We start from the raw sequence: 24526 nt of genomic DNA, 5'->3' as shown, positions 1-24526 counted from the left end.
AGCCACTGTGTTTTGGTCCTATAGGTTGGCCTGGCAGTAGTGAACGGACAGCTCATGGCTGTAGGAGGCTTTGATGGCACAACGTACTTGAAGACCATTGAAGTTTTTGATCCTGATGCCAATACATGGAGGTAACCTTTAAGCTACATTGCAGATCACCTCACTGCTGACTTGAAAATCATGGGCATAAGGTCGCCTGTGACCATCAAAATGGGGATGGTCAGTACATTGAGAAGTGCTCTTGCAGTACTCATAAGAGAGCTCCAAGTTACCCATATTTGATGGCTTCTTGTGACTTCACTGCTCTAAAGTGGCTGACCTCTGACAACATCTTCTCTTTGGTAACTGTTCAGTTTTATAATAGAGATGGCAAACACGGAAAAAAAAAATCTCCTCTCTAGCCCCATCATGTTCAGCTGAGGTAAGTGAGGCACTGAGAAAAAAAATGAAGCAAGTTAGTGATAGAATTAGAACTTAGATCTCTTGCTTCTAATCTGTCACAATTTTTTGGTGTTCCTATGCACAGCTTTGTGCCCAGGAAAAAACAAACTTCAGTTACTTTTTTAAAAAATAATAGTTTATTTCATTTTAAAGCTGTTTTCCTTAAGCTTTTAAAATCTATTTAAATATATTATTATTCTATTTTAAAGTCTAAGGGTGCCTGGGTGGCTCAGTTGCTTAAGCGTCCTACTCTTCATCTCAGCTCAGGTCTTGATCTTAGGGTGGTGAGTTCAAGCCCCGCATCGGGCTCCATGCTGGGCATGGAGCCTACTTAAAAAACAAACAAACAAAAACTATTATATTTTAACAGTCACTTTTAGGAAGGAATCTACCACTTATTTAAGAGGTTTAACTATGTTAAATTATATTTATAGGTTAATTTTACTTTGTTTTTAAATCTTTGTCTTAACAATCTTAACAAATATTTTCTAAGGACTTAAGTAGTTCTTATAAATTCACATAAATCATGTGACTCATGCATTTATTTTAAATATTAAAAAACTAGGACGCCTGGGTGGGCTCTGTTAATTAAACGTCTGCCTTCAGCTCAGGTCATGACCTCAGCGTCCTGGGATCGAGCCCTGCTCAGCAGGAAGCCTGCTTCTCCCCCTTCCACTCCCCCTGCTTGTGTTCCCTCTCTCGCTGTGTCTCTCTCTGTCAAATAAATAAATAAAATCTTTAAAAATAAACAGAGGCACCTGGGTGGCTTGGCTCAGGTCATGATCTCGGGGTCCTGGGATTGAGTGCCTCGTCGGGCTCTGCTCTCAGCTGGGAGTTTGCTTCTCCCTTGGCCCTTCCTCCCCCCATCATGCTTGCTCTCTTAAATAATTAATAAAATCTTTAAAAAAAATTCAGTCTTCATGTCTGGGAAAGCCACACTTTCACAGATGTTTAAATGACATTCTTTGGATTCTGCCTTTCTCTCATGGCTCTGTATGACTTGGTCACAATACTAAAGTCAGACTAAAAGTCAGACATTGTACATTTTTGGCTTCTACTACATCACATTTTCACAGCCTTGTTCATTAAGTAAAGATGTACTGAGTATTCTAGACATCAGGGATACAACAGTGAAAACAAAATTCCCTGCTGTCCTGGAGCTGACATTCTAGTAAGGAGACTAACAGTACCATGTCAGGGGGTAGAAGCACTATGGTGAAGAGCCAAGAGGGGTAGGGGTGTCCAGGGAGGAGTTTCTTTTGAAAATGTGGCCTAGGAAGGCCTCACTGCAAAGGTAACATTTTAGCAAAACCTAATAGAGGTAAGGGAAAGATAGATAATGGGAGGTTTTCCTGAAGAGGAGCCTCCCACTTGTGGCATATTTTCTTGCATATTCAGCTTTCTATGTTTAGTGACAATTTGGGAAAATCTCCAGATTTACTTCTGCTACTTAATCTCTATAATCCTACATAAGGACCTATTATTTCTCAGTAACTGTCACTAAATAGAATTAGTAATATGTGACCGAGTAATATTTATGAAATTCTTAAGGATCATCGGTTGAGAGATTATGATCTAAATTTCTGTAGTTACATATCCCAAACTTAAAGCCAGTTTTACCTTACAGCTGACAGAGGATCTAATATTCTTTTCCATGTAAATCTTTAACTTTGAAGATGATCTTGTTCTCAGGTCAAAAACTAAATGCTTACTTTATTTACTCATATCCAGGTTTGTTCCATAAAGAAGGAGGCTTGTAAGAATACATGTAAGACAAAAAGATAAAAATAAGTTATCAATGTTTAGGCAGAGGGAAATGTGAGTAGGAAAATAAGATAGCCATGGTCAAAACTAGACAAAAATGTAGAATATGATTCTGTGTAATTGTTAGACGTCAGTTTAGGTGTAAAGTTATAAAGTTGTGATACAAAATGTGGATACCACAGTCTCTTATTCTTAAAACAGTATCCTAGAAATGAGACCTTTTCACCCAGTGTCTGAAATAATTCTGCTGCTTGCCAGTGCTCAGTTCCAGGTCCTAATCTTTGGAAGAGAAGTAGGAATCTAAAAATATTGGTTATGATAGAAAACATGTTTTATTAACATCTAAGTTGTAGAAGAAACAGTGCTTTTTCCACTTGGAAATCTGATTTTGTTTCTTTCTTTGCAGGTTATATGGCGGGATGAATTACCGTCGGCTAGGGGGTGGTGTAGGAGTTATTAAAATGACACATTGTGAATCCCATATATGGTGAACATCTAGAGACAGTCATGTACATGCTCCTCTGTATTCTGGAGAGCTTTGACTTTGGAGCTTTGTATAGCTCAAGAAAACATTAGAACAAATTTTATTCTTTGCCGGTGCCTCAACATATGGAAATACAAATACAATGAAAGTACTTCAACTGCAAGATGCCACCTTTGCACAAAAATTTTCAATTCTGTGCAGAATATTTATTTTTGGTTTTAATTTATCATGGGTTTTTTGTTGGGTTTTTTTTGTCGTCGTTTTGTTTTGCTTTGGATTTAGCCTTCCTCCCACTAAAAAAGGAAAAAAAAAAGGAAAAGAAAAAAATAAAAAAGGTAAAAATTCTAAGCAGTGAAAGTTTATTTTTAAGATATTAAGTTTGAAAATACTAATAAAGGGAGAAGGGCTATACATGATCTAGTTATTTCTAGGCACTGCATCCACATGACTCCACAAGGACTACCAGTGACAAAGGTATGCAAAGTGTATTATTTAGCCATCATGCTTGCACTAAGCACCAGAAGACTTGAAAATCTAAAAAACAAAACAAAAAAAGGAAACACTCATTTTAAATAGTACAATTCAAAAGGAATATTAAGTAGATAAAACCAGGAATCAGACACTAAAGTTTTCATCAGTGCAAGTTTGCAAATTGTTTCCTTCCATATGAACTTGTTTTCCACTATATTTAGTCTTTTTTCATAATATTTTCATAGGATTTCTGCTAGCTCTAGAGCTCTGCTCAGTGCCTCTATAAAAACAGTATACAGTTCTTATATGCTGTCTTGAGAATCCTCCAATAGAATCATGTGCTACTCTGCAGAAGTTTTTGCCCAAAAATATTACTGACTGAAACAACTTTCCTTCTTGTTTCCTTATTGCTACTAAGGACCAGCAGGGAGAAATGCCCTCTCCCCAGCAGTGAATACTGTTATGCAATTTTCACTTGACGCTCAGGCCTGCTGAAGCTCAGGCTTACCTGTAATCACAGCCTCCAAGGGAATGAATTCTTCAGGTCATGTAATAATACACACTAATGAGTGTAAAATTGAGGCATTTTATTAATAAAATCTTGGTTCTTTTATACAAACTATATATCATTATCCTCATTCTCTGTTACTACTCTCAAATTGCACTTTCTGGTGAAAAGTTAAAATTTTTAAGGAAAAAATGATACAAATTCCAGTGGTCTAAGTTTTGTCATTGTGTTCATAGACCAATTTTTTTCAATGTATTTTGCAGGAAAATCTTTGAATAAGACTTTAACCACAACCAAAAGGAATAACCTTCTCCTTCTCCCTCCCCCAATACAAAAATGTTTGGCAACTTTTGTGTTTACATTTAAAGATCATTTGCACCTTTACAAGGAAAAAAAAAACAAGTATTTGGTGAACAATTGTTTACATGTATCATTTATGCTTTTTTCTAGCATGTATAACTTTTTTAAATAAAGGTAGTACTTACCGTAAAAAAAAAATTTTGGCTAAATTTTTTTTAGTGCTTGTGTCTTTGCTATTTAGTTTCTATATCATTTATATTTCCTTTATGTAAAATTGTAAGTACTTTCAACCTGAAGGAATAAAGGGATTGCCAGCTAGAATCATGAACTTTTATTATATACCTTATATAATAGGATTATATTACCTAACCTCTAAACTTATTTTCTGGTCTAGCACTTAGAACCATACAATTCTGAGCTAGAAGGACTCTTAACAATCCCCAGATCCAAACCCATCTATTTCTCTGCTCTAAGACTGAAAACCAAAGATGTCCTTCCTAAGAGTAAATATAGTCAATGATAGGACCAACATTAAAAATCAGTTCCCTGAACTCCCACTCCATTTCTCTTTCTGTGCCACACTGCCACTCCACCCACACTTGAAACATGGCCTAGAATTCAGTATACTAACAGACTATAAGTAAATCTGGTATGTAACATTAAAAAAATAAACACTTTATGAGATCCTTAGAGTACTGCATCATTAAGTCAGTCTTCAAGACAAAGCTCACTTATTTCCCAAGATTCTACTATTGCATGTATTTTAAGAAAAGGAGAGAAATAAACTGAGGGTTGCTGGAGTGGTGGGGGGTGGGAGGGATGGGGTGGCTGGGTGATAGACATTGGGGAGGGTATGTGCTATGGTGAGTGCTGTGAATTGTGCAAGACTGTTGAATCACAGACCTGTACCTCTGAAACAAGTAATAATATGTTTAAAAAAAAAAAAGTAGGAGGGGAAGAATGAAGGGAGGGAAATCAGAGGGGGAGACGAAACATGAGAGACGATGGACTCTGAGAAACAAACTGAGGGTTCTAGAGGGGAGGGTTTGGGGGGGAGGGGTTAGCCTGGTGATGGGTATTAAAGAGGGCACGTTCTGCATGGAGCACTGGGTGTTATACACAAACAATGAATCATGGAACACTACATCAAAAACTAATGATGTATGGTGATTAACATAATTAAAAATTTAAAAAAAAATAACAGGAAAAAAAATTCTAGGGATTAGGCTCTCAGTAGGAAAGTTCCCAGTAGGAGCAATTGACACAGCAGTGATTCAAGAGCAGAGACCCAGGAACTACAATACTGACCAAAGTGTTCATTGGAGCATAAAGGGTTATTTTTTCCTTCTACTGAAAGTTGTCCAGTTTTATTACTGACAAAATATACCTATTATATAAATGTCATTGCTGTAAAAGAATATTTGCATAGTGATATCCACAACTATGAAGTGAGCTCAGAGTTGGGTTGGGTTGGCTGTCCTCTTCATTTTATAAATAAGTAAACTGAAGCTAAGAAAGTTAGAAGGACATGTAAAAACTGAACTTCATATCCACATAACGATTCCAAATCCATTCATTGTTCTCTATACTACTCTCCAACCTAGGGGACAGCTGTTTACCCTATATCCTCCCCTCCTATGGATCCAAGAAGAGTTGTTGATTTTTCCATCTCTTCAACTTTTTACTTGTTAGGACACAGTGGCTATCCTCGTATGAGGAACTGGAAACTGGAAGTGAAATGTGTAGTTTTAAGTAAAAAAAAAAAATAAATCATGAATAGGTGCAGAAAAATTTGACAAGATCCAACATCCATGCATAATAAAAACCATCAACAAATTAGTTAGAGAATTGCTTTAGCCTGACAAAGGGTATGTATGAGAAACCTACAGCTAACATATTTAATAGTGAAATATACACTAAGATCGGGAACAATATAAAACTACATCCTCACCACTTCTATCTGCCATTGTGGTGGAAATTCTAGCCAAGGCAAGTTGGCAAGAAAAAGAAAGAAAAGGCATCCAGATTGAAATTAAGTAAAACTTTTTATTCACAAATGACATTAGTCTTGCATACAGAAAATCCTAAGGAATTCACTGAAAAAAATTACTAGAATAAACAAGTTCAGCAAGATCACAGGATATAAGAGCAATATATATACTCACAACAAACAATCCAAAAATGAAATTAAGAAGGCAATTCCAAATGTATAAAAGTGCAAGCATCTTTTTAAGAGGTCTATCCTTCAAAAACAGAAAACACATAAAATTACTTTACTGTCATTATCTAGTATGGATGGACATGTAGCTCTACTTTGAAACTCCCTAGCTACTTACCTTTCCAAAATAAAGTAATTTTCACTTACTTTGCAAAAAGTTTTTTGCCATTCTCAATAGCATGAAATAAATACTTAGGAATAAATTTAGCAAAAAAAGTGCAATACTTGTATGCTGAAAACTACAAAACACTGTTGAAAGAAATTCTGAAATAAATAGATACCCCATGCTCGTAGATTAGATATTAGACTTAATATTATTATGATGGCAGTACTCCCCAAATTGATCTATAGATTGAACACAACCACTATCAAAATCCCAGCTAACTTTTTTCAAAATTGACCAGCTGATCCTAAAATTCTTTGGAAATGCAAAAGACCCAGAATAACCAAAACAATCTTAGAAAAAAGAAGGAAAAGCTGGAAGACTCACACTTCCCGATTTCAAAGTGTACTACAAAGCCACAGTAACCAAGACAGTGTGGTACTGACATCAGTGAAATAGAACAGAGTCCAGAAGTAAACATCTACGGCTAAATGATTTTTAAGAAAGGTGACAGAGGCAACATGGGAAAATAGTCTTTTTAATAAATGGTACTAGAACAAATGAATGACATGAATGAATGAATATGCAAAATGATGACTTTGGATGCTTACCTCACCCCATACATAAAAATCTCAAGATGGATTACAGACCTCAATTTAAAGCTAAAATTATAAGATCCTTAGAAAAACATAGGAGTAACTCTTTGAGACTTCAGATTAAGCAATGATTTCTTAGACACAACACCAAAGGCATAAGAAATAAAATAACTGATCAGCTAGACTTCATCAAAATTAAAAACTTTTACATTTTGAAAATAAATGAGTTCACCCTGGTATTTCCAATTCAAATTTAACATTACAGAGTTTCTACTCAGCTTACTTTATTTTATAATTGCATATCTTGATTCATAACATTGTTACATGTTTTATACTCAGTTGTTATACGTTGTACTCAGTTATCTTGAGTACAACTTAAATTCCTTTGCTGCTCTTTTCCTAAGATATAGATGACAACATAGAGTCAAAATACTAGGATTTAAAGATACTAAAAATAACTCTGTGTGATTATGGCATGAACTTAATATAGTCAGGTTTATTTTCAATTTTTAAGGATTGCTTTTTCTTTTTGATCCAATTTTGTTTCATAATTATATAAAACACTTACATGGTTCCAAACTATAAACAAGGAACATTCAAATAAGTTTTAACTTTCATTCCTGTCCCCTTTACCCAATTCCTTCCTTCCCCCTAATTAGTAACCACTTTCATTAGTTTTTGGTTTATTCTTCCATTGTTTTTTGGAAACATAAAGGAAATACACACACAAACTCATATCTCACCCATTCCTTCCATAAAAGATAGCACACTATATATACATTGTCTACATGATGCTCTTTCAACAACACATCTTAGAGATCAAGATCACTCCATGGCAATAGTAGATATCTTCCTCAAACCTTTTTATAGTCACATAGTAGTAATTCACTGTGCAGCTACACCATAAACAATCCCCCTTTGATATGCGCATTTGGATTTTTTTCAGTCTTGCTATTACAAATACTATTGCTATACTAATACTATAGATAGCCTTGTACAGGCTTCATTTATATTTTGCCAGTGAGTTTTGGGGATAGAATGCTAGAAGTGGGATTGCTGGTCAAAGGATAAATCCCACATAATTTTGCTAGATATTGCTAATTTCTCCATAGAGATTGTACCATTTCCAATAATCTTTTAACTGTTTTTCCTTTCACTCTTGTCCACCTGTAACTCATTCTCCCTCATATCTTATAAAACATAGATTAGGTAATATTACTCTCCTGCTTAAAACTTCAGCGGCTTCCTATTGCGTTTAGAATAAAATCCAATCTCTTCACAGTATCTACAAAAACTTAGATGATGTAGATCCTGCCTCTATCAGGATTAGGTTTGGCTACGAGCAAGAGACTCAAAATAGCAACAGCTTGTACAAGATAAAAGTTTACTTCTCTGGGGCGCCTGGGTGGCTCAGTCGGTTAAGCATCGACCCTTGATTTTGGCTCAGGTCATAATCTCAGGGTTGTGAGATCGAGCCCCGTGTCAGGCTCCACACTGGAGGTGGAAACTGCTTAAGACTCTCTCTCTATCCCTCGCTGCCCCTACAACCCTCCCTCTCTTAAAAAAAAAAAAAAAAAAGTTCTCTGACATGTAAGTCTAGAGGAAGACCACCCAAGGGTGGCAATGAGGTACAAACTTTAAGAAGTCCTTGAGGCACAAACCCCTTTCAGACCATGCTCTACCAGCCCTATGACCTGACGTGCATCCCCGTGACCACAAAGAATGGCTAGAATTCCAGTCATTATATGTGTTCCAAAGAGAAAAGATGGAAGAAGAATAAGAAAAAGGCAAAGGGTAATGCCCACTGTTTTTTAAGGAAGATTCCTGGAAGCTCTACACGATCCTTCCATGTATAGGCCGTGAGTCAGAACTTAGTCATATGACTATACCTAGGTATAGTTACACCTGAGAAAGGCCAGAAAAGGTCATCTTTATTCTGGACAGCCACATGCCCAGTCAAAAATTGGGAGACATAACCAATGGACTAAGTCTCTGCTGCACAATCTCTTCACTTTGATCTACTACTACTCCACCCTCACTCACTATGTTTCAGCCACACAGACTTCCTTTATTCCTCAAAGAAGCCGAGTTCTTAGTTATCTCAAGGCCTCTGCTCTTGCCATTCTACCTGCCTAGCAAACTCCTCCACACACCTTCACATAGCTGGCTCCCTCTCACCACTCAGGACTCAGCTCAAATGTCACTTCCTCAGAGAGACCTTCTTTGACAACTGTATAAAAAGTCACCCCTTTCCATAACGTACTGCCTTATTTTCTTTATAACATTTACCTCAACTGAAATTATCTTTTACCTTCCTCCACCAGAATATAATTCCACATGACAGGGATCTTTTTTGTCTTCATTGCTATATCCCTGTTGCCCAATACAATTCCAAGTATACAGTAGGAGCTTAATATTAGTTAAAGGAATGACTGTCTGACTCCAAAGCCTATGCTTTTTCCACCATCTCTGCTATTCATGGTATATATGAAATAATACCCCATTCCAGAAAGTAACCTTTGTTTTTAGACTGACAGCCTATTAAAGTTTTTTCCTTTCAAACAAATTTTAAAAAACATCATTTATAAAGTAAAACAAAATCTTCCTGTGCCCAATAAATTAAAAGAAGAGATTTAGAGATTTAGATACAGCATCTTGAGCAAGTCTCCTAAGTTGCTTGATCTCATAGTTTGCATCTATAAAATGGAAGAGTTGGTTAAAATGCATTCACTTAATCTGCAGATATTTACTAAGCACTGTGCTAAAGCAAAATTAGGGACATGAAAGTTAAATAATTTCTGCCCTCAAAAGAGGCTCACAGTTGCCTTTGATTCCATATAATTGTTGGCTTGTAATATCTGTGCTAGAGAAAAAGCCTACGATTTCTCATTTCTGAGACATTAAAGATCTGTCACCAAGACACTGATAAAAACACTGCTTCATTTTAAAAGTGAGTATTTAATTCAACATTGCAATAAGAATTGAACAGTATTAAAAACAGAAGCATATTAGTGGCTTAAAAAAGTGTATATTAATCTCTAGTTTCCTTTGGAGGAGATTTTAATTGCCAACACTCTACAGTGAAATGATACTAGGAAAATGTCTTTAGAAGACAGAAATTCTCTCTGGACCCAACTCTAAAATGCTTAAAAGGAATTGAAGGTTTTAAAGATCCAAATCAGAAATATTAGAGATACCTCATTTGAATCCTAAAAATTTGATGTAATAAACATTACATTTTTTTTAGAAAGATGGTCCAAGAAAATAACAACTCAGCATTTTCTAGAATCTGGCATCCCAGATCATCATGACTATTATCGAGCACCTGGCTGTGATTCATTTACTACCACCTTCTTTGTTCTTCTAGATCCTTCTTGAATTCCATCTGGGCAATTCCAAAGGCACTGAGAGGAAAACAGATGCAGAGATAGATGCATATTTCTCCTGCAGGCCCTCTCAGCACAGCAATTAAGCAAATAATCAGTGAGAAAAAAGTATATAATCCATCACGTATAGTCCCCACAAGACTTCAATCAATTTGAAAAATTGCCAGTTCTGTCAAATATGCCAAGACTCCAATAAGGTATTTATGACACAGAATCTGAAAAAACACAAAAAAACAGACATTTAAAATTAGAATTCTGATAACAAGGCAGTTTAATATTTGACAAATATTCCGGGCTTATTTTAAATTCCGTATCTGCAAGCTAAGATGAACCCAAACCACTGCTGCTCTAAGTCAAATAAATTGTATTCTATTTAATGAAGACTACTAACTTTAATAAATATACAACTATTAGTCAATGGTGCATAGAAATAATTAAAGTTCTTATTTATCTTGATTTCCATGGATGGGCTATCTGCATAAGGAGTAAGGAGAGGAACGGGTATCCCTGAACCCCTTGGATTTATATGCAAATTGAGTATCTACATTTTCTAGAAAGATGTTCCATAGCTTCCTTCTTCTCAAAGGGATATATGATTCCAAAAGTATCTTGTAGAAACTAAGCAGATGGCAGAAACCTGGTTAATACACTAATTGCAAACTTTTGAGAGGCAGTACACTGTTCAATTAAAAGCATAAGCTTTTGAGTCAGATGACTGGTTTCAAATTCAAACTCCACTTATTAGCTATGTGATCTCAGGGAACCTACTTATCCCCTGTGCTAGTTTCGTCTTTACAAGCTATGTCAACGGATTGTTGTGAAAAACTAAATAAGACAGTATACATAAAATGCTTAATAATGCCTGGCACGGCTAGTGCTTAATAAATGTTCACTATCAAAAAAAATTAAAAAATGTTAGCTATCATCATGGCATTATGTGAAGCTAGGAGCCAGTTACTGTCTTATATCATTAAGAGAGGCTCTTAGTGGGGCGCCTGGGTAGCTCAGTAGGGTAAGCGTCTGACTTGATTTTGGCTCAAGTCATGATCTCAGGGTCATGGGATCAAGTCCGGTGTTGAGCCCTGTATCAGGCTCCACTCAGCATGGAGTCTGCTTATCCCTCTCCCTCTGCTCTTCCCTCCCACTTGCTTGTTCTATCTCTAAAATAAATAAATAAAATCTTAAAAAAAAAAAGAGGCTCTTACATGTAGAATAGACCAGATAAAATCAATTTGTTAAAGAACCACCTTTATATTCATAAGAACACATTATATATAACAGTTTTTAAATGTAGTTTACTAATGGAATGTGGGCATATGAAAATAAAAATCTTAAAATACATAAGGACTTCATGAACACTGAATTCTAAGGTGCTAAAATGGAATTTTTTTCCTTTATAATATCAAAGTAACAAGGTATAGTATAATCTTTCAAATGTTCTACTGCAAACCAAAGAAATAAATTTAACATCATGACCCAGTACAAGCAAATGTACACCCTTACCACATGTGATACACTCATTTTTATATTTTCTATTATATTTCTCTCGTTTTTTAAAGCTGGTCTCTTCCCATCAAAATTATTTTCCAACTTACTATTGCATTATGACCTTCAGTTTGAAAAACATTAATACAGTACTTATAGAGTATGAGCTCTTTGGAACCTAAGAGATAAGCATTCAAATACTGACTCCTCCTCTGACTAAGCTATCTTGCAGGTATCACTTTCTCCTATCTTATTTTAAAAATAAAATGTGGGGGCGCCAGGGTGGCTCAGTCATTAAGCGTCTGCCTTAGGCTCAGGTCATAATCCCAGGGTCCTGGGATCGAGCCCCGCATTGGGTTCCCTGCTCGGCAGGAAGCCTGCTTCTCCCTCTCCCACTCCCCCTGCTTGTGGTTCCCTCTCTCGCTGTCTCTCTCTGACAAATAAATAAATAAAATCTTTAAAATAAAATAAAATAAAATGTGGATAAAAACACCTACTACAGGGTTGCTCTAAAGGTTAAAATTAAGGTGTATTAAACTCCTAGCACAGTGACAAGACCAATATTCACTGTTTACTGTGGCTATATGTTAATACATTTTAAATATATTAATATATTTTATTATATTTAGGTGCCTACTCTCAGTTTATTTCTGATACTTCCTCTAGCAGGTACTTCATAGAGAGTAAAACAATGTCAATTTTTTCTTTCCCAGTACGGAGAGAAAAGCCTAAAATATAAAAATGACATCTTAGTTATGTATTTCTGGCTATAATTTTCTGATCTAACACACAAAAGCCTCTGTTGCTCCAATAGTCATTTCAAAGTTTGACAAAGCAATTTTTAAAGTTTCAAAGTTACTACAGAATAATTCCTATTATTACCAAAGTCTGTAGCACATAGCATACAGTATCCTCCCATTATAAAGCTATATCTAGAGGCTGAAGACTTTCTAGTAAATCATTTATAAAGCATAAAATATCTCTACTATCTTGAATTAGCATTCAAATGTGTTTCTTCAATGTAGAAAATACAATTACCATACATTTTGAAAGCTATGTAACAATAAGGAAAAATTACTTAACTAGATTTGTTCAGACTAACCTTTATTTTTCCATCAGTATGTGCTGAAGCTACAGATGTGGAAACACGGACCAATCTTGTGGCTGATAAGTGAATTTTGAAATGCCTATGGAAATGTGAATAAAGGCAGTCCATAAATAAGTCAACTTCCTCCTGAGTAACTTCCCCAGGTGTTTTGTGGACACTGTCCCACAAAGCTTTGGCATCCTCTGGATGTATGGCATAAGAAATGTCCAGACTTTGAGGGCTACAGGGTACAGACCAAAGAAATTCGGTAGCAGCCATATACTGGTCCATTTTGCATGCAGTCCACATAGCAGCCATCCAGGAAAGATTAAACGCATTGATTGCTAAGGGACTGAAATAACAATCAAAAGTTTTCTGAAACCAGGTTCCTACTATGGCTGTGTTCGTCTCTGCTCCATTTGCAAGGAATAAGGGTACACAGGTGAAATCTTCTGAAACAGTCTCCAGAAGACTGTCTCCAAATATACAGCAGAACCAACCAGTCCACAACACTTTATGTTCTCTGTTCTCATATGGCAATTGAGATTTTGACAGAATCTACAAAGAAAAAAAAGGTTAAGTTCAAAAGTACATTTACTCCTAAATTACATCTTCTCAAAATTAGTACATTTAAAAATAAGAAGATATGTTGTACTACTTGCCAAAAAACACAAAGGGAATAATCTCCCTAATCACTATTAGGATTTATCAAGTTAATTGACCTACCTCCTAATACTCTTATTAGGATATGGTATATGGCAAGATCTTGGTGCAGCCAAAATGCAAAATAAGGAATGCCGATATGGTGTAATCAAGTACACTATCCTGAGGAAAAAAAAGTCTCAAAATCTGAACTTCAGAAGGGACTGTAAAAAGTCACCAAATCCAACGTGCTTGAATTCTTCCTAAGGCAGCTCTATCAACTTAAAAACGTTCTCGCATATGTTAGGCCCACAGTTTCCACCCGCAGGTCCTGTTTTCTTCCTTATGTGCATGTAGAACAAATCAAATCTAATTTCTCTTCTATAGGAAAAGCCCTTCAAATATTTGATGACCCCTATCATATGTAATGTCAAGTTCAACATCTCCATTTCTTCAACCATTCTTCCTATGCCATACACATTATCCTGGTCACTCTGAAATTCTTCTGCAGGGGAGTCATTCATAAGTGAATATAATTACTTCAAAAAGATCTGATTAAAGGACTGTAACCAAGGTGCCTGGTGGCTCAGTCGTTAAGCATCTGCCTTCGGCTCAGGTCATGATCCCAGGGTCCTGGGATCGAGCCCCACATCGGGCTCCCTCCTTGGTAGGAAGCCCGCTTCTCCCTCTCCCACTCCCCTTGTGTTCCTGCTCTCGCTGTCTCTGTCAAATAAATAAATAAAATCTTTAAAAAAAATAAAATAAAATAAAGGACTGTGACCATCTTTAACCTAAATTATACAACTATTAATATAATCTTAGATTGCAGTAGTTTTCTAATTTTTAGTGGACAGCTTTACATAAATTACCCTATTCGTTTTTTGCTATTAATAGGTAAATCTCCGGGCACCATGGTGGCTCAGTCAGTTAAGCAGCCAACTCTTGATTTGGGCTCAGGTCATGATCTCAGGGTCCTGAGAATGAGCCCCACGTCAGGCTCCATGCTCAGCAGGGAGTCTGCTTGAGATTCCTCCCCTCACCCCCTCCCCCTGGCTTGTGTGCTCTCTAAAGTAAACAAATAAATCTTCAAAAAAAAAAAAAAGGTAAACCTCCCCTAATATAGAGGCAGTATATTTATTCCTATTAAAATTTTAATCTCTTTCAATTTGATCCATTGCGCCAATCCATTCAGATTTTTCAGAATCTTGATTATGTTTTCCAGCAGACTGACATCTCAAACTTCAAATCTATAAAGTACATGACAAACATACCTTCCAGATATTCATAGTTTTAAAGTTTGACCAGGATAAAATGAAGATCACAGCCCAGTATCATATCTCTTTAGAGATAATCATTTTAACAGTTACTTTTTGCATATTTCTCCTCCTTGTTCAAAAGATTATGAGACTTAAAAGCCTTTAAGCCCAGATAGGTCTATCACACTTTCATAACCTAAAAGTTCTGTAACTCTGTGAAGAAATGAGATTTAACTTGGACACTATTAGGACACCCTACTAAGAGTTCAAGAGGTCCTTTCTATTCCTTACAAGAACGTTTGCCTGTTGACATGCAAATCACATCCCTTCTCTGGGCATCAACTGCTTCATCTGACAAAGACTGCTAACTGTCTACCCAGTACCTCTTTTTTCCTCCACAATAAAACTATGCTTTTAATGAGGTGACAAAGTACCCACTAAAACAGAAAAATTTCCTAGTCCGACTGGGATGTAAAGAGAAGTTGTTGGGTCTTAGCGGTCTCATTAAAGATTCATTCGGTTCACCCTCCTACTTCCTGCCTGGAACTTGCAGAGAATATTTAGAGCTTCAGGAGCCACCTTAGATTTAAGATGCAACCTTAAGGAGAGAAGCCATGCACCAAGGATGAGAGAGAAGATGGAGAATATGGAAGAAGCCTAGATTATTAATTCATAAAGCATATACCAGCCTTAAACATCTTACCTCCAAACACTTTTTGGTAAGACAAATAAGCCTCTATCTATTAAACCTCATGGCAAGACATTTAATTCACGGTTATTTGGTCTTTCTGTTTTATGCAGCTAAACTTAATGCTAAGAATCTTGAAGATCCTTGCCAATATTATGATCCATACCAGGAGTTAGCAAATTTTTTCTGTAAAAGTCAGATAGTAAATATTTTAGGCTTTGCAAGCCATATGGTCTCTGTAGCAAATACTCAAACGTGCTATTGTAGCACAAAAGCAGCCACAGACAATATGTAAACAAATGAAAGGAGTTCCAGTAAAACCTTATTTGCAAAAACAGCAACAAAAACAAGCAGCAGGTCAGATTTGGCCCGCACGCCATGGTTGGCATATTTCAGAATTTAATTCATAATGACTAAGATGAGTTCACTCAGAAGAAACAGAAGTAGCAGGCATGAATAATAAATCCAGTTTCTTAATCCAAAAATAGTCATATTACTTTTAAATACTACACATAGGAAGGAATGTTACATTTCTAAGAGTAACCTGGCATGATATATCACAATATATGATGATTGATTATATGTGTGTGTGTGTGTGCGTGTATATATATATATATATTTTTTTTTTGCTAAAATTCCACTTCTAGGAATTTAGTCCATAGAATTAGACAGATATACTTACAAAAATGTAATATTCTTGTTTTTTTTTTAAAGATTTTATTTATTCATTTGAGACACATAGATACAGAGAGAAAGAGAGAGAGAGAGAAAGCATGAGCAGGAAAAGAGGCAGAGGTAGAGGGAGAAGCAGGCTCCCCGCTGAGCCAGAAGCCCGATGTGGGGCTCGATCCCAGGACCCTGGGATCATGACCCAAGCCGAAGGCAGACGCTTAACCATCTGAGCCACCCAGGCGCCCCCAAAAATGTAATACTCTTATGGACATGAGTAATTATCTACAACATTATTATTAATTTTTAAAAAAAGGCCATATGCAAAAGTATGGGCAATAAAAATCCCAATTTTAGTAGATCCAGATAGCCAGATACATCTATGTTCATGAGAGATACTGATCTATAGTTTTAATAATCTTTGTCTAGTTTTAGTATTGGGTAATGCTAGCCTCACAGAATGCATAAGGAAGTATTCCCTCTGGTTCTATACTCTGAAGAGACTAGAAAACTGAAATAATTTCCTCCTTAATCGTTTGGCAGAATTCACCAGTGAACCCATCTGGGCCTGATGCTTTCTATTTTGGAAAGTATTGACTCAATTTCTTTAATAAATAGAGGTTTACTCAGATTGTCTATTGCCAAATAGATGTAGACCAAGTGTTAAACTGTGGTTTTCAATTTTCTTTGTATTTTTATGTATTTTCTAAGTTTTCTAAAGTAAACATAACTATAATGTAACTGGAAAAAAAACTTTTTAGTTAGCCATACCCAATTACTATAATTTGGTCAAACAAGACATAAAATAGGTTATAAATCACAAGGTTAAAATTTTTTTTAAATGGTAATTCTACCACAATTTTTAAACCAAGACAGTGCCAATTCTTTTCCTCCAGGAAGCAAGGATTGCTTATATAACATACCTGGACGAGAAACGCTTCAGAGTCTCTTTGTGTTCCTTTCATTCCTAGGAGAGTGGAGAAAGTCACTTTGATGTTGAAGTCTTCTCCCACTTCTACAGCAAGCCCTTTTTGCTTTTCAGCAGCAATAAATGCACTCAGAAGTCTAGAATACTCTTTGAGATTAGTATAGGAGAATTTATATAGGGGAGTTAGACTATATAAAGTCCATTGTTTATGCAGAAGGAATGCAACTTTTTGAGGATCATTATCTTCCTACAGGAAAACAAAAGTCAAGACAAGTTTAAATTCTCATTTACTAATATTTCCTAATTCTTTATCATAGTATTTTAAATACTTAATACAAATCTATTACTGGGTACCTGATCTTTACACTCCAGCCAAAAGAGAGTTTGCAGAACTCTGAAGATCCCTGAACAAGTCTTTTCATTTGCTGTACCGTCACTCTGGAATACTCTTCCCATATGTGTTCACATGGCATGTTCCTTTCCTTCACTCAGGTCTGTCCAAATGTCACTCAAGAGGCTACTCTATCTAATTCTGTCTCACTCCAATTTTGTCACTTTATATCTCCTTAACATGCCTTTTTTTTCAAAGCATTTATTACTATATGACATTATATGTTTGTCTGATTTTTACTGTCTGGCTTCCTTACTAGAGTGTAAGTATGACAAGAACAGGGATTTTGTCTATTTTATTAGGTGCTATATCTCTAGCATCTAGAACGGCTGTTCAATAAATATTAGATGAACATGTTTGACTTTTAGAAATTTAAAATTATAGATTTTGAAAACAGTAACTATTCCTGGAGCATTTGATTAGTTTTAATTATGTAATTTTCTTTTTTTTTTTAAAGATTTTATTTATTTATTTGAGACAGAGAGAACACATGAGAGGGGGGAGGGTCAGAGGGAGAAGCAGACTCCCTGCTGAGCAGGGAGCCCGATGCGGGACTCGATCCAGGGACTCCAGGATCATGACCTGAGCCGAAGGCAGTTGCTTAACCAACTGAGCCACCCAGGCGCCCTAATTATGTAATTTTCTTAAACGTTTGGTGGTAAATCCACTCTATGACACAATGTCAAATTCAGTAGATTAAATAAAAAGATACTTGGGAGCATTTCTGCCATGTTCTATTAGAACCATGGGTACCATCAAAAACAAAAACACTTCCTTCATATTGGCCCTATGACATTATTGAGGGTCTTCACAAACACCCCCATACAGGTTCCTACTTTTATCCTGAATTGAATTTTTCTATAAAATCCATAGTTTCTGACATAGTCTTACAGCTCCAACTATCTTTTGGAACTTGCATTACAGTTGTCTACTTGATAAAACTATTTCTTCTGACTAGAGTGCTCATGGAAACTTTTATAAAACTTGTATAAAAAGTTATAAACTTTTTTCTTGTTATGATCAAAAGGTACGGGAAAAGTATTTGTTTCACAGAGATAAGGAAATGAATTGGACATTCCAATCTTTATATACAATTTCTGTTTTATGGTAAGAAGCCATCACTTTCATTAACAGCACTAGTAATTTAAGAAACTTTTCAGAAAGAAGCAAAAATTTTCCCACATCTCAAGAGATATGAGGCACACAACATGGACAAGAAAACAAGACTATAGGGAGGATGTGGGTGACTGATCAGCCAGACTTCTTGCTGTTTCTCAAGACCACACATCAAACTCACACTGACTAGGGTTTTATTTCATGGTCCAGTGAAATCACAAATTACTAATGTTACCTTCAGAGTTGTTTATGAATAATCAAAACAGAGAATGTTGCCAGCAGACAAACTGGAGACAATATAAACATCAAAATAATTTAGTAATGATTTAGAAAAATTTGAAAAACAAAAATTCATTAAGCCAAATAAATAAATAAATAAATGAAGGAGAAATGAGAAGGGTTTATAATAGAATGCCAAAGGCTGGTTGGTAAATATGGAGCAAATGGAGTTGGAAAATCATTATATTGTGACCATGATGATAAAGATAGAACCAGACAAATATTATCGATAGATGTTAAGTGTAAGGGGAAATTTTGATGAGGAACAGAATATTTACATTATTCTAAAGTGTTTCCCAGACTGCTTATTAGATGCAGAGAGGAATAAAACAGTAAACCACTGGGCAACACCTTGATAGGATGATCAAAACTGACATCACCTCCGTGCTACCAGATGTTATTCCCCAAAAAGGACTGTGTTCCAGCCAATACATAACTTCAATCTAACCATGAGGAGACATCAGACAAATACAAAACAAAGAATATTCTATTTAAAAAGGAAAGGGGAGGGGCACCCGGGTGGCTCAGTCTTTGAGCATCTGCCTTTGGCTCGGGTCATGATCCGGGGGTCCTGGGATCAAGCCCCGCATCGGGCTCCCTGCTCGGCGGGAAGCCTGCTTCTCCCTTTCCCACTCCCCCTGCTTGTGTTCCCTCTCTTACTGTCTCTCTCCCTGTCAAATAATAAATAAATAAAAATCTTTAAAAAAAAAAATAAAATAAAAAGGAAAGGGGAGGAGACTACGTTCTTCAAAACATCGATGTCATAAAAAACAAAGAAATACTGTGGAAATGCTCCAAATTAAAGGAAATTAAAAGACATAACAGAGGTGGTATTGATAGTGTGAATAACTGTTTGTTTTTGCTATTTCCATTTATTTTATTATCTGAGAGATTAAGAAGACATTAAAAATATTAAAAAGTAAAAATCAAAATGTTTTGCTCACAGATTTTCTCAATTATTGAGTAACACGAAGGAACACAAAAGGCATACCTGTAATTGTGAACACTGAGGAATTTTCCTTCGAGGTGGAGTTGGGATAAATGAAGTCAGCTTCCTGACTGATTCTAATCGTTTCTGCAAAGGGGTGGCACCTATAAAGTAATCTTTAAGCCTTGAGGATGCACTGTGCCTAGGAGTCGATTCTGACGTATCGTAAGAATCCATGGTCTACATAAAGAGAAATAAAACCAGAATTCTGAACACTAAAAAGTTAATTCATGCTTATAGTTTCACTGATCCTTCCTCTCCTTGCTATAAAGGAATTCTTTCTTTCCCTTCCTCACCCGCCCCGCCACTTACCCCCAGATTTGAGTTTTTAACCAAGTCCTGTATTTCTCATTGGCTATAGGCTATTTTTATGAATATCTTACTGATACCTCAAACACAGAATGTTCAAAACTAAATTAAACTCCTGCCCAACATCCTCCAAAAGTTAGCTGGTCCATTTTCAAATTCCTGCCAATCTTCTACGTTAAATTCATTTAAAGTGGGAGAAAAGTATTCTCCCACTTTCATTCTTGAACATGTAGTCATTAAGCACATTCTTTTGAGTTTTTCCTTCAACAGTCTCTGTCATCCCAAAGCTACTTCTAGGTTCTTATTACAGTATCTAAGGGTAATCCATTCTTCAGCAGTGACACTTTATTATTAGTCGCCTGTGCAAAAAAACTTTACAGTGATGTGAAAAATTCTACTTCTCTGCTATTTAAGATCTTTCGTAATTCAGCTTGCTCTTGTCCTACTTCTAGGCATAAACATATTCTTGTCTTCATGTTTTCGCCTATCAATCATGTTCCTTACCCACCCCCTTTAGGACCATGCTTGAATTTGATCTCTTTTCAAGTAGAAGGGTTTTGTTAATCTTTTTTCCCCAGAATATCTATGAAGTGCATAAGCACTTCTGTCTGTAGCAATAGCTCCTTCCTGGAAGCAATGTGTATGGGGGCATGGCTGTGTGTGTTTACAGAATGAGATCTCAGGGGTAAATATTTTTTAAAAGCCCAAAAATCCTCTCGATGAGTCTAACAAAATCTCTCAATAGGTTTCATAAAATGAAACCTATTTGGAGATTAATAATATCCCAGCCCACATAGCTCTCCTTGATCATCTAGTCTGTACCACTCATTTTGGCCCATATTCATATAGTTCCTTGTACAATTTTTTTTGGTGTGCATTTTTTCTCTTCCGACAAGACTAAAATACTTTGAAATCATGCTTTATATTTCTCTTGTACAATTATCCTAATATAATGCTGAGTATTCTTTAATTGTTAGCAAGTATTGCAGGGTTTTTTTGTTAGTTTTTGTAGTTTCAAGTTTTTCTTTAAATTCCACTTAGTTAACATACAGTGTAGCATTAGATTCAGGAGTAGAATTTAGAGATTCATCACTTACATACAACTCCCAGTTGCTCATCACAAGTACCCTCCTTAATACCCATCACCCATTTAACCCAACCCCCCTCCGCCCACCTCCCTTAACAAGTATCAGTTTAAATGGACAGAAGAGGGGCGCCTGAGTGGCTTAGTCATTTAGCGTCTGCCTTCGGCTCAGGTCATGATCCCAGGGTCCTGGGATCGGGTCCCGCATTGGGTTCCCTGATCAGTGGGAAGCCTGCTTCTCCGTCTCCCACTCCCCCTGCTTGTGTTCCCTCTCTCGCTGTGTCTCTCTGTGTCAAATAAATAAATAAAATCTTAAAAAAAAAAAAAGAACAGAAGAATTTCATAGAACTCTGAAATTACAACTTTCATTGAAAGGAATTATGATTTAAAAGTTATAATAATTACTCCCACGTATTGGCACAGTTACCCTTTGATAACAGTTTTGCACAAATGAAAACTTGTAGGGGCGCCTGGGTGGCTCAGTCAGTTAAGAGTCCGACTTCAGCTCAGGTCGTGATCCCGAAGTGCCTGGATACAGCCCCACATAGGATAGAGCCCCACATCAGGCTCCCTGCTCAGCAGGGAGTCTACTTCTCCCTCTCCCCTTCCCTCCACTTGTGTTTGCGTGCATGCGTGCTCTCTCTCTCAAATAAAACCTTTTAAAAAAATGAAAACTTGTATTTATTACTATATTTAAATTTTATTATGTCAAAGTAGGACACCCTCTGTATCTTGCACAAAACTTCACAGGTTAAATATGCATTTCTCAATGCTCAGATAATGCCCAAGCAAGATCATACACTACACAATTTAAATAACAGCTATTTTAAAGCATTCTACCTTTAAATGCATACTGAATTACCTCTTTAAAAGGGAGTTTTAGGGCACCTAGTTATCTCAGTCAGTTAAGAATCTGACTCTTGAATTCGGCTCAGGTCATGATCTCAGGGTCGTGAGATTGAGCCCCGTGCACGGGGCATGGAGCCTGCTTGAGATTCTCGCTCTCCCTCTGCCCCTACATCCACCCTTCTCTGGCGCTGTCTTTAAAAAAAAAAAAAAAAAAAAAACGGGTGCCTGGGTGGCTCAGATGGTTAAGCGTCTGCCTTTGGCTCAGGTCATGATCCAGGCTCCTCCTTGGCGGGGAGCCTGCTTCTTCCTCTCCCACTCTCCCTGCTCGTGCTTTCTGTCAAATAAATAAATAATCTTAAAAAAAAAAAAAGCAAAAAACAGGGGGGAGGGATTTTAATCAGTCCCATCTACACAGAATGTTTCTTTCAAATTTTTATTTGGATTAATTGCTAACATTTATTGGGTATTCATCAGGTGCCAGGTACTTGTCCAAGCCCCTAACAAATACTGTCTCATTTAATCCTCAATCCCCATGAGGTGGTTTATTATATTCCCAGTTGACAGACGAAAAGACAAAGAAGTTCAGTAATCTGCCAAAGTCATACAGGTAAAGAAGGCAAGAACCAGGATTTGAACCCAGACAGTATAATGCCAGAGTGGGTGCTCTTATCTCTTTTTTCACATTGCCTTTCTTTTTTTTTTTTTTTTAAGATTTTATTTATCCATTTGACAGAGAGAGACACAGCGAGAGAGGGAACACAAGCAAGGGGAGTGGGAGAGGGAGAAGCAGGCCCCCCGCGGAGCAGAGAGCCCGATGTGGGGCTCGATCCCAGGACCCTGGGATCATGACCCGAGCCGAAGGCAGACGCCCAACGACCGAGCCACCCAGGCACCCCTCACATTGCCTTTCAATAGAGATCAATTTCAAGGCAAAAGAAGCCCTGCTAAATCTGACTCCTTAAAAGAGAAATGCTATGAATTCCAAAAATTGATTTAAAAATCTATGTAGATGAGAAAAGGACTATTAGCACGGAGACAGTTGGTTTTGAGAAAACCTTTCCCCTCAGTATTTAATATTATGGTAATGTGAAATATCCCAAACCACGCATGAAAGATTAGAAAATGACTTACATCTATTTTATTCTCTCACTCTGCACTCAATAAAGGACAATTTTGCCCTGCCCAATAAGTAAAAGGTTAAAGATATATCTTGACTCATTATTTTAGTGTCCCATTCTTAATCCCTTTCCCCAGTCCATAAGGAGTGATCCATAGACGCCATTTCCATCTTGTCATTACCTTGCTGGAGATCCCCTAACAATTTCCATCCATCTTTCAGATGAAGTCAGAACTTCTCTGAGTTCCATGGCACTACATGATCTGATCTTATTATTTGATACTATCCAGGTTCATTTTCTACTTCAGGAGTTCTCAGCCCAAGATCTATGGACAAATGGCCTTTCCAAAATCCAACAACATATTGTATGCAATATGTTGGTATGCATGTGTATTTGGTGGTGGAGAGGGAGGAAGAAAGGTCCAGTAAACAATTTTTGAAAAGATTAAGAACCACTGCCCTAGACTGATCATCACCTACTACTCCCCTTAGTGCCTGTCATGTTTGCCTCTGCTCCCTTTTTTATTCAGCCTTCAGCCAGCTAATGATGGTTCTCTCCTCCCATTTGCCTGACCAAATGCCATCCATCCTGGAGGTTTCACGTCCTCAGAAGCCGGCCGGTATCCAGAGTATCACCAGCTCTTCTTGCACTTGTAGTTCATAACACACAGTTACAACTTAGTTGTATTTCTTGTGGTAAATCCATGAAGGAAGGGACCCTGACTTTTTACATTGCTACCAATACCTAAATCCCACTTCCAATGCTTGGCCGAGTGCCAAGCACGTAGTGTGCAGCCACCTAAACACAAAAGTCTTGTAGAAATAACGAGCACACGGCAGGGCAAAACATAAAGTTTACGGCCAGTCCTGGACAAAGATAAAACTTCTTACCAATAAAATACCGTGATGACACTGTCACCCATTCCGGCTTCAAGAGACATTCTTCAATTCTGGTTCCAAACGTAGGTAGACTAAAATCCCCTGAAGTTTAAAAAAAAAAAAAAAAAAAAGCCGCCAAAATGGCAGGTAAGAGAGAGTTTGGAGGAATCCTTGGCCCCTCCAAATTCCCTCTCGCTCCACGATAACTGGGTTCACCAGGGACACAAACTCGCTTCCTCAGATGTCCGGAGACTTCACCCCAGGAGGGGCATTTCCGCTAACCCAGCTCTGCGACCCTCGCTTCTGCGGAGTCGGCCTCTGCCGGAGGAGGGGAAGGGCAAGGGACAATGGGTCCCAACTCTCCCCTCTCCACCTGAGCCCTTCAGAGGCCCAGCTAGCTCGGAAATCCCGCCTTTGAGAAGCTGCAAAACAGCGCTCAGCCGCCGCCTCAGTTTAAAATAGTTTCCCGTCTCGCTCTGCGGCGGGAC

General features: G+C 37.1%; 2 protein-coding genes across 4 annotated transcripts in view; one reads left to right on the top strand and one right to left on the bottom strand.

Annotated features, from left to right (window-relative positions):
- KLHL20 (kelch like family member 20) overlaps nt 1-4151 on the top strand; it is a 55803-nt gene extending 51652 nt beyond the window's left edge. Inside the window, exons 11-12 of the mRNA XM_027612531.2 lie at nt 25-131; nt 2612-4151. Of these exons, the coding sequence (XP_027468332.1) occupies nt 25-131; nt 2612-2696 (192 nt within the window). The 3' untranslated portion in view covers nt 2697-4151. The remainder of the gene's footprint in view (nt 1-24; nt 132-2611) is intronic.
- Nucleotides 4152-6628: 2477 nt separating this feature from the next.
- On the bottom strand, nt 6629-24500 carry CENPL (centromere protein L). 3 transcript variants are annotated; one of them, XM_027609936.2, is made up of 6 exons: nt 24255-24500; nt 24051-24140; nt 19804-19980; nt 17022-17273; nt 12859-13401; nt 6629-10486 (listed from the first exon to the last, which is right to left on the bottom strand). In XM_027609936.2, exons 3-6 carry the CDS (start codon nt 19975-19977, stop codon nt 10415-10417), a joined length of 1041 nt encoding a protein of 346 aa, XP_027465737.1. In that variant the 5' UTR covers nt 19978-19980; nt 24051-24140; nt 24255-24500; the 3' UTR covers nt 6629-10414. The 3 variants fall into 3 exon arrangements, with proteins under 3 accessions (XP_027465737.1, XP_027465736.1, XP_027465735.1); XM_027609935.2 differs by having other exon boundaries at nt 24268-24500; XM_027609934.2 differs by having other exon boundaries at nt 24272-24500.
- Nucleotides 24501-24526: the final 26 nt, after the last annotated feature.

Source organism: Zalophus californianus, chromosome 10 (assembly GCF_009762305.2).
Source record: "Zalophus californianus isolate mZalCal1 chromosome 10, mZalCal1.pri.v2, whole genome shotgun sequence".
In the NCBI taxonomy this organism is placed as follows: Eukaryota; Metazoa; Chordata; class Mammalia; order Carnivora; family Otariidae; genus Zalophus; species Zalophus californianus.
The sequence above is the reverse complement of the archived record's forward strand: the minus strand, read 5'-3'. Positions and strand labels throughout refer to the sequence as shown.